The sequence below is a fragment of the Amblyomma mixtum genome, chromosome 7 (genome assembly GCF_055824585.1).
Source record: "Amblyomma mixtum isolate Tamu chromosome 7, ASM5582458v1, whole genome shotgun sequence".
NCBI classification, from domain to species: domain Eukaryota; kingdom Metazoa; phylum Arthropoda; class Arachnida; order Ixodida; family Ixodidae; genus Amblyomma; species Amblyomma mixtum.
Genome location: NC_143018.1, coordinates 103477237 through 103490278, shown reverse-complemented (window position 1 = coordinate 103490278; position 13042 = coordinate 103477237). Strand labels below are relative to the sequence as shown.

Below are 13042 nucleotides of genomic sequence, written 5' to 3'. Positions count from 1 at the left end.
CTGTGCACTTGCTCGTGGTCTGCAGGAATAAATAAGCACAACAGATCGTGGTTTTGCGCTGAAAATAGTCCTACGTAAAGCGCAGCTTCGACAATCTTTTTTAACCGTTTGGTTTGGTTTTATGGGGTTTAACGTCAAAAAGCGACTCAGGCTATGAGAGACGCCGTAGTGAAGGGCTCCAGAAATTTCGACCAACTGGGGTTCTTTGACGTGCACTGACATCGCATAGAACACGCCTCTAGAATTCCAGGTGGTCGAAATTATTCCGCAGAACTTTCGCTACGGCACCTCTTTCTCACTTTCTTCTTTCACTCCCAGCTTCCTCCCTTAAAGCGCGGTTCAAGTGTCCACCGAGATATGTGGGACAGATACTGCGCCATTTCCTTCCCTCGAAAATCAATTTACCAAACGCAAAAGGCATTCAAATGGTACCACCGCGCATCCGCTGCCTGATCCGGCTACTGATTTCAATCCGGTTATACTTTTCGGGAGATCTCTCTCCTGTGTCAAACCGCTCACGGCCGATACCCACCCCACTGCAAAGGCCTCAAGAAGGCGCAGGAGCGTTAATTGGCTTCTTCGCCTCTACACCAACACGGTACAGTGTGCCCGGCAGTGCTATATTCGGCCTTTTCGGGCGAGTGTCCACAATGTGGGGAAGTGTTTGCGGGCACGTATCACATGGTGTGGGCATGCCCTGTGCTTTCTCACCCCACCCCCACCCCACCCGAGAGGACTGGGAGGCTGCCCTGCTCGGCTGCTCAACTCTCCAGGAAACGATCGAGCCCTGGTGACAAGAGCCCGAGCCGCCGCAGAGGCCACAGCTAGGGGTCCCGGACTAGGCACCCCTCCTAGTAATTGTGAGGGCCGGGCCTGAAGGGCCCGGCCCAAGCAATACCTTTCTTGTAAATAGTAAAATAAATTACAGCACGTACGAACAGCACCAATATATGAAGCCGACAGCAGGCTCCAATAAGTTCTCGGCCACATCATTAAATTTTCCGAAATGAACGCCATTTCTCGCTAACGATCGCCCCGGTACGACGTATAGTTCAGTAGGTCTTGGACGTATAATTAATACCGCCTACTAACTGTTGACAGACGTTCACAATCTGATGCAGGGCGGTCTGGATTTAGATGGTTCGCAGGCCCCTTCTGCTATTGCATCCGAAAAGGAAAGGAACTTTAGCCCACTCCGATGAATTACCTTCCACTCTACAGTTGCGCCAGATTTTTATATCTGACGTTTACTAAAACAGTAGTAATCCGAAGGTGTAGTACCTTAAGTATGCAAAATTGCGTGCAGTGGAAACTGCGATGGATTCATAATCATAGATGGCGGCTGAAGTGCAGCGCCGCCAGCAGTTGTTGGCCTCAACCCAGGCGCTTCATAAAATATTGAACTAAATAGAAAAACAAAACATGCGGTTATAATTGTGTACACAAGTATTTAAGTTGTAACTCACTATTTTAAACGTATAAGTTGATTTCATGCGCTTTTGTTCTCATTTAGTTTGTGATGACGTCAGGGCTTTGTTTTGTTTTTACTGTGTTCTTTTTTAACCGCGACTTCCCGTTGTCGAAAAAGCGCGGGACGCGGGTTTCACTTTTCCTTTCTCAGCGATGGCTCTGCTTGTTTAGCGCTCTGTGTGCCGACGGTCGCCGCTGGAGATGTCCGCGCAGCTTCGCAGCAAGATCTTGAACAGATTCCAAATAGCAGGATTCACACTGCGCAGGTGAGCGTACCGTTGATGGTCTTGAAGTGGTAACTTGACCAGCATGTGTTGTTGGTTACGTTTACACATGGTTGCTTAGGATTGCGCGCCTTCTCTTGGTTTGTTTCGCCATACGCCCTGCATCCCCCCCCCCCTTTTTTTTGTATTGTTTTGTCGGCACATTCAGTGGCCTCACACAGTCGTTGAGAATTAGACGTCAGCGTTTATAGGCCAAGAGGGACGCCGCAGTGGAGGGCTCCGGAAATTTCGACCACCTGGGGTTCTTTAGCGTGCACTGACATCGCACAGTGCACAGGCCTCTAGAATTTCGCCTCCATCGAAATTCGACCGCTGCGGCCAGGATCTAAGCCGCGTCTTTCGGGTCAGCAGCGAAGCGCCATTACCACTGAGCCACCGCGGCAGTTCGAGCGTTTGTAGTGCGAATTTCGCCGGTTTCAGTTTTTGGCAGTATTTCCAGGGAAAGCGAAATTTGCACACAAGTACCCGTGGCTGCTTGTAGATGACCTCTTAAGAGGATCGTGGAATGCGTTGAATTTCGGCTTGGGCGTAGCAGCACGCTACTCTGCAGCTTTGACCTCCCAGCATGGGTTCAAAACAGAAGAGGGAGCTATCCTGCAGCGCATGTTCACACGATGTGCCTCTCAAAACTGGCTCATGGGCAGGGTAGCCGTGTCTGCAGCATAGGGTACACCCAGGAGAACAGAATTACCAACGCACAGTTGCTCTCAGAGGATACCTTCATTTCTGAGTATGTGTCACAAGAATTCCTTACTTATGTTATTGCACGCACCGCTTATGTCCATTAATACAATTATCTGTTTTCCACCCTACCTAATTCTATACATTGAGTAACCACGAATACACTATCACTTCTGTGCCCATTATGAGGTTCTCCAAATATCTTATTAATCTATCCATGTGTGCATGTTTAATTTCACCGCCTGCATTGCTAGTCGGTAAATAACAGATGTTATCATAGCGCCGCCGCGGTGGCTCAGTGGTTATGGTGCTCGGCTGCTGACCCGAAAGACGCGGGTTCGATCCCGGCCGCGGCGGTTGAATTTCTTTGGAGGAGAAATTCTAGAGGCCCGTGTACTGTGCGATGTCAGTGCACGTTAAAGAACCTCAGGTGGTCGAAATTTCCGGAGCCCTCCACTGCGGTGTCTCTCATAGCCTTAGTCGCTTTGGGACGTTAAACCCTATAAACCAAACCAAACCAGATGTTATCATAATCAGCCCTATTTCCTTTATAAATCATTCTACTCGGTCGCCACCTGTCCGGAATTTTCGAATTTGTTTCCGATGCTTTTAACGTTTTCCTTGGGTTTCATTGACATCAATCAGCCTGAGCCAAGACAGGAGTTGCAATATGAATACAAGCTTGATTGGAGATTTATCTCTCTCTGCTGTTGTGCATTTTCCGCCTTTTTCCACTTATGACTGGCCAGTTCTAAGCTCCTTTTTGTTGTGCTGACCTGTGCCGTCTCCCTCTAAGCAGTTTTCCTCCTGCTTTCCCAGACATGTATGGCTCACCTTTGTTGCATTGCAAACTTCAGCCATCCAGCATTGAGTGAACTGCTCTATTTTACCCTGTAGTACATTTTCAGTTTCTTTTGTCGATAAGATTCCCATTTCTTGACAGAAAGCTGTGCGCGTCTTCTTTCCTGTCTGCGTTCTCTTGAAGCCTCCCGTTGTTGTTCGATGGCCTCCTTAATGTCCCTATCCCACCAGCTTCATGGCTTCCGCTTTCTTTTCATGTGGTCTGGCACTTTTAATTTCTTTACTGATGAGTTGTTCTAACTGATCATACCCCACTCAAGGCCCGTTGCTATGAATGCTATTTGTTTGTTAATTTCTCTTTTTGTATTTGCTGCATTTCTCATTTTATCAGGGCTCCCATCTACACACTAATACTCTTGCGATCACTTCCCAAGCTGTACTCCCCCTTTCCAGTTTGGCAAGCTGCCTATAGATTCCCTGCGACATCAGCGGTCGTCGTCTGCATTTTCCTCAATTCCCACGTGATTTGTCCTTCACATTTAATTCTCTGTTTACAATAACTAGATTGCACTGCTTACAGAGTTCTGGCAATAACTATTTCACTCCTCTTCATGTAACATTCCCCTTCCTCCACCAACTAGCTCATGGCTAACCAGGCATTTCTCCTATGTACTGTTTTCAGAAACGCCTCGAACTTGTCATCGCCACGATCATACCTTACCGCCATACACTCTTAAGTTTTTTCCGAGGACAGTCCTAAAAAACAGCGACTGCTCCGGTGTAGCGGTGGTCCCGGGTTCGATCCCCGGACCAGGACGAATTTTTCTTTAACTGCGAAGTTTCTGAGAAAGCTGTATAGCTTTCCTTTGTAGCCGTATGGCTGCGCTTGGGTGGATGTCAATGAGTAATTACTCCCTTATTACTAATCTTATAACATATATCTATAAGGTGAGAAAAAGTGCAGCGGAGGCAAGGGTTATCTCCTAGAGGGATTGGAGACCAAACTCGAGAGGAGCGAAGTTGCTTGGCTTCAACCTTCTCTTTTTCAAACAAGGATTGAACAGTACACCTGTCCTGTCATTTTGTGTGCCTCCTTCTTCGTCTGCCGCACCATCTTCTTTTGTAATTCTCATGTACCAACTGGCCCATACAAGAGTTGGACTCACAGATGGCATACTAGTACTAAAGGCTGACAAAAGGAAGATTTGCCTGAGGTTGATGGATGTCTCTGGTACAGAGGGAGATAGGCTAGGTCTGAAGTTTAGTAAAGAAAAATCAGCAGTCATGATTTTTAATGGTAATGAGGGCGGTGAGCGTAGGATACAGGAGGTCACGTTAGAGGTAGTAGATAAGTACAAGTATCTTGGGGTGTGGATGCGTAATGGGTGCTGAGTATCTAATAAGGCATGAAAAATATGCGACTAAAGTTAGAAGCAATACTTCTTTCACGAAAAACAGGGCATTGTGGAATTATGAAACGTACGAAGTGGTTAGAGGGATCTGGAAAGGGGTGATGGTTCCTAGTCTGACTTTTGGCTATGCGGTCCTGTGCATGAGACCAGAGGTTCAAGCAAGGTTAGAAATCAAGCAGCGTGTGGTAGCTAGTCTTGCTTTGGGAGCACATGGCTATACATCAGGGGGTACAAGGAAACATGGGATGGGCATCATTTGGGAGCACAGAAGCTAGCAGCAAGGTAGAATTTGAGGAGCGATTGAGAGAAATGAGGGAAAAGCAGTGGTGGGCTGGGAAAGTTTTCAGTTGATTGTACATCAGGAATGTTGAGACAAAATGGAGAAAGCGAGCTATACAATGAAAATTGTGAAACAAGTATTTGAATGGCAGTCTAGGTGGTAGGAGGTTTTTTTTTGGAGGGGGGGGGGAAGGGAAGAGCAGTCCAGATTAATGGTTGAGAAAAAGGTTAAAGGAACAGAGGAAGTTCTATGTGTGCAGACAGACAGAAGAAATCAGCCTCCACATACAGAACGTTTAAGCAGGAAATTTCCAAAGAAAATATCTTCCTGAGAACTGTAGTGTAGTAGCAACACGGACAAGACATGAAAAGGATGCAAACTCAGACGCTGACTGACAGCTGATTTTTATTGAGCGAAAAATACACAATATATAGGAAAGCAGTGGCTATGCTCACTGCAGGGCAAAGGCCTCTCCCATTAACCCCACCCACCTTTCTAGCCCAACACTAGTTATTCTTGATGTCAGCTGATCGTGCGAGGCCATAGCAGTGCCTCTGCAAGTGTTAATTTGTTAGGAGTGCTACCAAGTGTCCTGGTTACTAATTTGACTTGCTTTACTGATTATTCTATTAATCTGTTTATTCGGTATGAGATCTTTAGTGGTAGTCAGTAGTTTATTTCACATGCTTTTCAAGTAAATTATTTCCAATTGTACGTGAACAAAAGCTGTTCATTTTCCGCGAAAATATGATTTAGCATCTGTTAGAGTTAAGCAGTGGGTCCCAAATTTGGTACCATGTGGTTTAAATCCTTCTGCAGGGCTTCTGTATCGTGGCTACCTGATATCGTTCCCTAATCAGTGCAATATTAACAACAGCAAAGGTACAGGTTCCTCTGTAACCCGAAGTGTCACATTCATATGCTCTGATTTTCTGTAACTCCGCACACAGCTTCCTCTCATCAAGATAGTCATCAATCACTCTGAAAATGTTGTCGCCAATTTGTGGGGCCTTAAACTTAAAGGTGCACTGAAGAGGAATCTGAACTCGTCGTTTTGCCGCGGGAACTAGATCTACACCCTCTGAGCATTCTTAGAAACTTCGACTTATTGCCCTGTGTGGCCGATTTCCCTAATGAAATCAAATTAACGTCCAGCTCCCGCCTTTATTTTTTTAATTCTCTCTGTACGGTGGGCGGAGTCGAGCAACGCGTGGAGTGCCTTTCAGCCAGCTCCATGGAAGCTTTGCTTTCTCTGTATTTTGTTTTTTAGGTTTCCGTGAATAAATAGTTTCATTCGCAGATAATAAAGCCGCAAAATAAGCCCGCCGAAATAAAAATACGCGCATACTATTTGCTTCTACGGATTACTATGTATTACTCCGCTGATGGCAGAGCGGCAAGCCACCACGGGACTGGGTGAAAGGCACTCCACGCGTTGGTCGACTCCACCCATCGTACGAGGGAGAATTAAAACAAAAAGCCGGCAGCCGGACGTTAATTCGATTTAATTACAGAAATTGGCCACACAGGGCAATAAATTGAAGTTTCTAAGAATGCTCGGAAGGTGTAGATCTAGTTCCCGCGGCAAAAAAACGAGTTCAGATTCCTCTTCACTGCACCTTTAAGAGCTCGCTTGAGACAGAGTTGAACGCTTTTCCAAAGTCCACATCTTTTTTGAATCCGTTTTCTAAAGATGAGTCGAAGGAACTGGAGCCACCTTTTCTGGAGCAGTGTGGATTTCAATTTTTAATGCTTATATGTATGCTGGAATATTTTATAGAGCAGAACAAGATGGCCCTATACTTGCTAGGGATGATTCAGAGCCGAAGGTTTCTCCCCATTCTCTATAAGGAGCACTCCTGATTGAAGTGTTTTAATCATCATCATCATCAGCCTGACTACACCCACTGCAGGGCAAAGGCCTCTCCCATGTCTCTCCATTTAACCCTGTCCTTTGTCACCTGCCACCACTGTATCCCCGCAAACTTCTTTATCTCATCCGCCCACCTGACTTTCTGCCGTCCCCTGCTACGTTTGCTTTCTCTTGGAATCCACTCCGTTACCTTTAAGGACCAGCGGTTATCTTGCCTTCGCATTACATGCCCTGCCCAAGCCCACTTCTTCCTCTTGATTTCGACTAAGATGTCATTAACCCACGTTTGTTCCCTCACCCACTCCGCCCGCTTCCGATCTCTTAACGTTACACCTATCATTTTCCTTTCCATAGCTCGCTGCGTTGTTCTTAACTTAAGCTGAACCCTCTTTGTTAGCCTCCACGTTTCTGCACCATAGGTGAGTACCGGTAGGATACAGCTGTTGTATGCTTGTATACAACAGAAGTGTTTTACACAATATCATATGTGAGTATTGGCACACTGTGTGGGAACAGGCTGGGAGATTTTCCCTTTCATCTCAGGATGCTGGGCACCCTGTGGCATAATTGTAAGGGCAGGAGGCCCTTTAGCCCAGAAGAAAAAAACAGATGTTCCAGTAGAGCATTCCCATTTTCGACAAAAGGTGCGAATAGGGCAGCACAGCAGACTCGCATGCTTGGAACTGTTTACTCTTGTGTTGTCAAAACACATGCAATAAAAGCGGGGAACCAAAGCCCTTTCTTAGTGCGCACAAGTACTGATGTCATATTTTTCTAGCAGTGGGCAAATGCGTTTCTCCCGGTTCAAATCAAACTGCAAATTTACTATGCGTTGTTCGCTTCATATCTTAACTATTGTACCCTAGTTTGGCTCACAACAACTAAACAAAATATCAATAGAATAAATGCTCTGCAAAAGGAAATCGTTCACATAATCGCAAACATTCCATATTCCGCGTCCACATATGCTTTATTTCAAAAATACGGGCTAATAAAGACTGAACACCAACTCACATAATGCATTCTAGCATCTTTTCATTCCATGTCTACAGCACTAAAAGGCTTTTTAATAAATGCCGCTTGCCTTACAGCTGGTGCAAATGATGCGCGTACACGTAGCACAGACCCATGGTTTGTGCCTCATTTTCGCACTAACTATAAGCTACAAACACTGCACTACTCTCTTCCTACCATTCTTAACAAGCATCAGGACACAGAACTTCTCACAATGAAACAGTTGCAGCAGTATTTTGTAAATATGTAACATTTCTTTTTTCTTTCTTACTGTGTCATATGATTTCCTGTGTTTGTTTTTTGATGTGATGTTAATCAGAGTACGACATCGTTCAATCTATTACGTGTTGTCAGAATAGGTTCTTCAATGCTAAAAATCTATTTCTCATTATAAATAGTGATTCAAATCATCTGCTTTTCAGTTATATCTTGTATTGTATTATATCTGCTCTTGTTTTTGTGATCTATTTATTGCGTTTCCACTGTTTTTGTCGTTTTGTAAAAGCCAAGTGAAGATTTCAGTGGCCACGTCAAGCTGCCCAGAGCAGCTTCTAGCCCTGAAAGCCTTCCAGTGTAAACTGGAAAATAAACCTTGAATTGAATGAATTGCGTCTCTCATAGCCTTAGTCGCTTTGGGACGTTAAACCCCATAAACCAAACCAAACCAAACCTTGAATTGAATTGAATGTGCAACTCTGGGGCAAGGAATAGGAGAACAGGTCAAGAGAACAGGTGGGCATTCATTATGAAGGAATTCCAGTGCCGCTTTCTGATGAAGAATGGGTCGTCCAGGTGCAAAAATGCTGTGACTTGGCGCTGCCAGGCGCCGTGTTCGGACACTGGTCCTTGCTTTGAAGAACGCTGGTTTTCTTGGATGCCTTGATATCGGCTTGGTCACACAGCTTGGTCACACGCTTTGTTTCAAAGGTTTCATGGATTCCTGGGAATGGGCCTCCCCTTTGTGGAGGCCACCCTCCTTGTTGGACTGGAGCATTGCTAACAATAGGCGCCGGTGTCTGTCCCGTCTTGAAACAGGCGCTTCTTTCATGTCTGGCCTTGATGCCGTTTTGTCTCTTGTGTTTTTGTTTGGCCAAGGATATCAGCGCCTGTGTGAACTGACAAAAGGGGTGGCCGCTTTCACTCATCGATAAACAGTTGCAAGCTCCTCCTGTCCCGTCTTGTTCGCGCAGTGCTGCCTCTTATTTGTGCAAGAAACATTTAGGGTTATTTTTTCTGTGAAGAACGAATCACGTGTAACCGGTGGACAGGTCAATGTATGTTCGCACCGTCTGTCATGTGTTTATATGTATGCTGTGTTTATGCCCCGCCACGGTGGCTCAGTGGTTATGGCACTCGGCTGCTGACCCGAAGGACACGGGTTCGATCCTGGCCGCGGCGGCTGAATTTCGACGAAGGCGAAATTCTAGAGGCCCGTGTACTGTGCGATGTCAGTGCACGTTAAAGAACCCCAGATGGTATAAATTTCCGGAGCCCTTCACTATGGCGTCTCTCATAGCCTTAGTTGCTTTGGGACGTTAAACCCCAATAAACCAAACCAATCATCGATAAACAGTTGCAAGCTCCTCCTGTCCCGTCTTGTTCGCGCAGTGCTACCTTTTATTTTTGCAAGAAACATTTAGGGTTATTTTTTCTATGAAGTACGAATCCCGTGTGACCGATGGACAGGTCAATGTATGTTCGTACCGTCTGTCATGTGTTTATATGTATGCTGTGTTTATTAATACATGACTTGGTATTTCAACTTGTAACCTCTGCGTAGTGAATGGTTCAAACTGGCTGACAGAATCTTGATAAAGGGGAGTTTCAGTCTGCTCCTTGTTTGTTGTTTAGTGCAAGGGAAGAGGTGAGGTAAGGAAACCAGGTCGGCTACCGCAGTGTGAACAGTAATGATAGGAAAGACTTGAGCCGGCTTTGTGCTGTGCATGCAAGCCCTTCTCCGGTTCCTCCTCGTGGGAAATGCAGATGGTGGCTGTGGTGGAAACAGCATGCGCTATGACACCCCCCTGTGGTGTGACAACTCCACCACGAGTTGAGAGAGCAGAGAGAGAGGCCGCGATTTCTGAGACAGACTTCTGCGATTCACATTAAAGGGACTATGAAATAAAGTTATTGAGATTACGTAAAGATAGGCAATCCATCACTCGTCACCTCAGCGCAAGAATTTTTGAGCTAGCATCAATAACAACGAAGTTCTAGACGATTAAAAATCATGCTCCTCCTCTCCCCCTCAACTCGTACACGCGGGGCACCATAAAAAAATAAAGAAAACAGCTCCGGGACTGGGCTTCGCCCATGAATACGTCATTCGCTGACGTTCGGTTTACGACTTCCGGTTGTCGCACTCCCGAGGAGCAGCATGCGTTGGCAGCGTCTCTCCGGTCTCTGCACTTTCTTGGCTCCCGAACTCGCGACAGAAAGAGGCGGCAGAGGTAAATTGAAACCATATGCGCGAAGGCAATGCCTAGCTGGCTCGCGCTTGCCCGAGGGGGTCGCGCGGCGGCTCAAGCAGACGATTTTCACCGCTACCGGAAGTGTGCCCGTGACACCGTAGCTGCCGCGGCTCGAGCGAATGACAGCGTGTGGTGGCCTGCCGACGTCATGGGACTAGTGACGTCTGTTTTCCCGATTTTGGTTCCAAAATGGCTCCCTACGAAGACACCAAACGGCCCGCGAATTTTAAAAAACACGATTTTTAAAAATTCATAATAAATTGCCGGCTCAGTTCCGAAGACTCATACTTGGCGTCAATGCTTCTGAGCATCACTTCTAACATTTACAAGCGGCTTTTAATTCTTTGCATGGTCCCTTTAAGTCAGGTGAGCTGCAAAGCATCACCAGTGAGATAGAGCAGGATCTAAGTGCAGAAGCAATCTTCAACAGTCTCACAGGGGAACAGCACTTCGCAATCGGTAACGAGGTGCTGGAAGGGGTAAGGGAATACTTAGGGCAGGTAGTGACCACTGATCCGGATCACGAGAGGGAAATAACTAGAAGAATAAGAACGGGCTGGAGAGCATATGGCAGGTTCTCTCAGGTCATGAATGGCAGTTTGCCAATATCCCTCAAGAGAAAAGTATACAACAGCTGTATCTCACTGGTACTCACCTATGGGGCAGAAACACGGAGGCTAACAAAGAGGGTTCGATTAAGTTAAGGGCAGGGAGCCATGGAAAGAAAAATGATAGAAGTAACATTAAGAGACAGGAAGGGGGCAGAGTGGGTCAGGGATCAGACACGGGTTAATGACATCCTAGTTGAAGTAAAGAGGAAGAAATGGGATTGGGCAGGGCATGCAATGCGAAGGCAAGATAACCGCTGGTCCTCAAGGGTAATGGAGTGGATTCCAGTGGAAGGAAAGCGTAGTAGTAGTGGTGGAAAGTTAATTGGGTGGATGAGATTAAGAAGTTTCCGGTGGCTGCAGCTGGCGAAGGACAGGGTTAATTGGAGAGACATGGGAGAGGTCTTAGTCTTGCTGTGGGCATTGGCTGATGATGATGATAACTATTTTTTAATTAGCTACAGCATTTCCTTGTGCAAGAGCAGCTTTGCCAGTAATTAACCACTATTTATGTGTTAATTGCTCATTGCTTTGCTCACTGATTGCCCAGTTTCTCCAACATATTGTTTCTGACGAGGAGTATTGAAGCATGTAGATAACATCAGACGCGCAGTTAAAACTATTCTTTGTATCGAAACTGAAGTCGCATGCTGTGCTTCTAACAGTAGTGTCACTTTGTAAATGCTTGCATGTCTTGCATCTAGGTTGAAAGCACGGGCTTACTGTTGGTGGGGGTTTCTTGTCAAGCCTGGTGTGTACTAGGATGTGTTGCGTCTGTACGTTATTCTTGGTGCGTCGGGTATATTTACTGTGATTCCCAGTTTAAATAGGGCGGTATTTCCACAGAATATTGCTTATGTTTTAAAAAATGTACGAGTATTTTGTTATAAGTGCAGGAGGCCACTCAGTGTTAACTTTTGCTAGTTTTCGTTTTAGAGTGTTTGCTCATTGGAAAGCATTATTAAGAGAGTTGTGAGGATTGTTCCTGCCAATTAGGGGCCTGTGTTTTAGTTAGTGGAGGTGTTTCAAATAGTTGTCGTCATCAGTACATGTTCTTCTCAGGTGCATTGCCTGTCCCACAAATACGCTATGCTTACAGTGTCTCGGATGATGGCTGGTGTATTGTTGTCAGTCTGCAGGGTTCCTGTGGAGTGTGATTTTAAGCTGGCTATTTTCTAAACGGACGGTAGTACTGAGAAAATTGACTTGCATTGTAGAGTAATGGACGGTAAATTTAATGCTAGAGTTGAACGAATTAAGGTCCAAGATGGATGCTTTTAGGGTCTGATCCGTGTTCCCATATCATAAAAATGTCTTCTATGTAGTTCAGTTGTATGAGAGGTTTTTCTAAAAATGAATTTAGAAGTTTAGACTCCAATAGCCTCATGAAAATGTTTGCTCAAGTCGGTGCGAGTTCGAAATACTTGAAGGTAATAAGAAGGATGCGACTCGAAATAGTTGGGCATGAGTACAGTGAGAGATACTCTTCAGTTCCATGTGGGTGTGGATTTTGAGTTAGAGTGTTGTAAAGCATGCGGATTCCTTCATTTTTGGGAATATTTTTGTATAACGTGGCAACGTCGAGTGTAGCCAGTGTGCTATCCGATGGTGTGTCCTGGACAAATGAGAAGAACCAGCAAAAAAAGGAACGAGGAAAAGACACACAGACTACTGCCGACTCATTTGTACCAACTTGCCCACCAGTTCACACTTCTGTGTCCTGGACCATTGCCTGCCAGGCTGCCGTGGAAAAATCTTGAGGATAAAATGAAAACGAGCTTTATTCAACAAGTTGAGCGCTTTCGTTACCGCTCGTTACCCGGCGCATTTAATCACTGGTATATGTAAGAGTTTATAGCAGAAAATGAAGGGTTGCAAACAGCAGGAAGACCATATAAAAAAAGATCTACCACAGGTTATGCCCTGCATTCATCGTGTTTGCAAAGTGGCAATCCGATACAGGGTCAAGATAGTCTTCTTGGCATCATGTAAACTTGGTAGAGTATGATGACTAAAGAAAGAAGAGTAGGCCCCAGTGCACTAACGTACATCACTGAGTGTTTTTCGGGGGGTTGTGTATACATTTCCTCTAGGCACGTTCTACAAGCGGGTAGCTGTTTGGTTTGGGCTAGTTGGTTCATAGCTGTA

At 45.6% G+C, this 13042-nt stretch overlaps 1 protein-coding gene across 2 annotated transcripts in view; it reads left to right on the top strand.

Annotated features, from left to right (window-relative positions):
- Positions 1–1570: 1570 nt before the first annotated feature.
- Positions 1571–13042, top strand: part of PolE2 (DNA polymerase epsilon subunit 2) — a 56583-nt gene continuing 45111 nt past the window's right edge. For both annotated transcript variants that reach the window (XM_089553292.1, XM_089553293.1), the window contains exon 1: positions 1571–1736. In XM_089553292.1, coding sequence (XP_089409418.1) covers positions 1672–1736 — 65 coding nt within the window. In that variant the 5' untranslated portion in view covers positions 1571–1671. The remainder of the gene's footprint in view (positions 1737–13042) is intronic.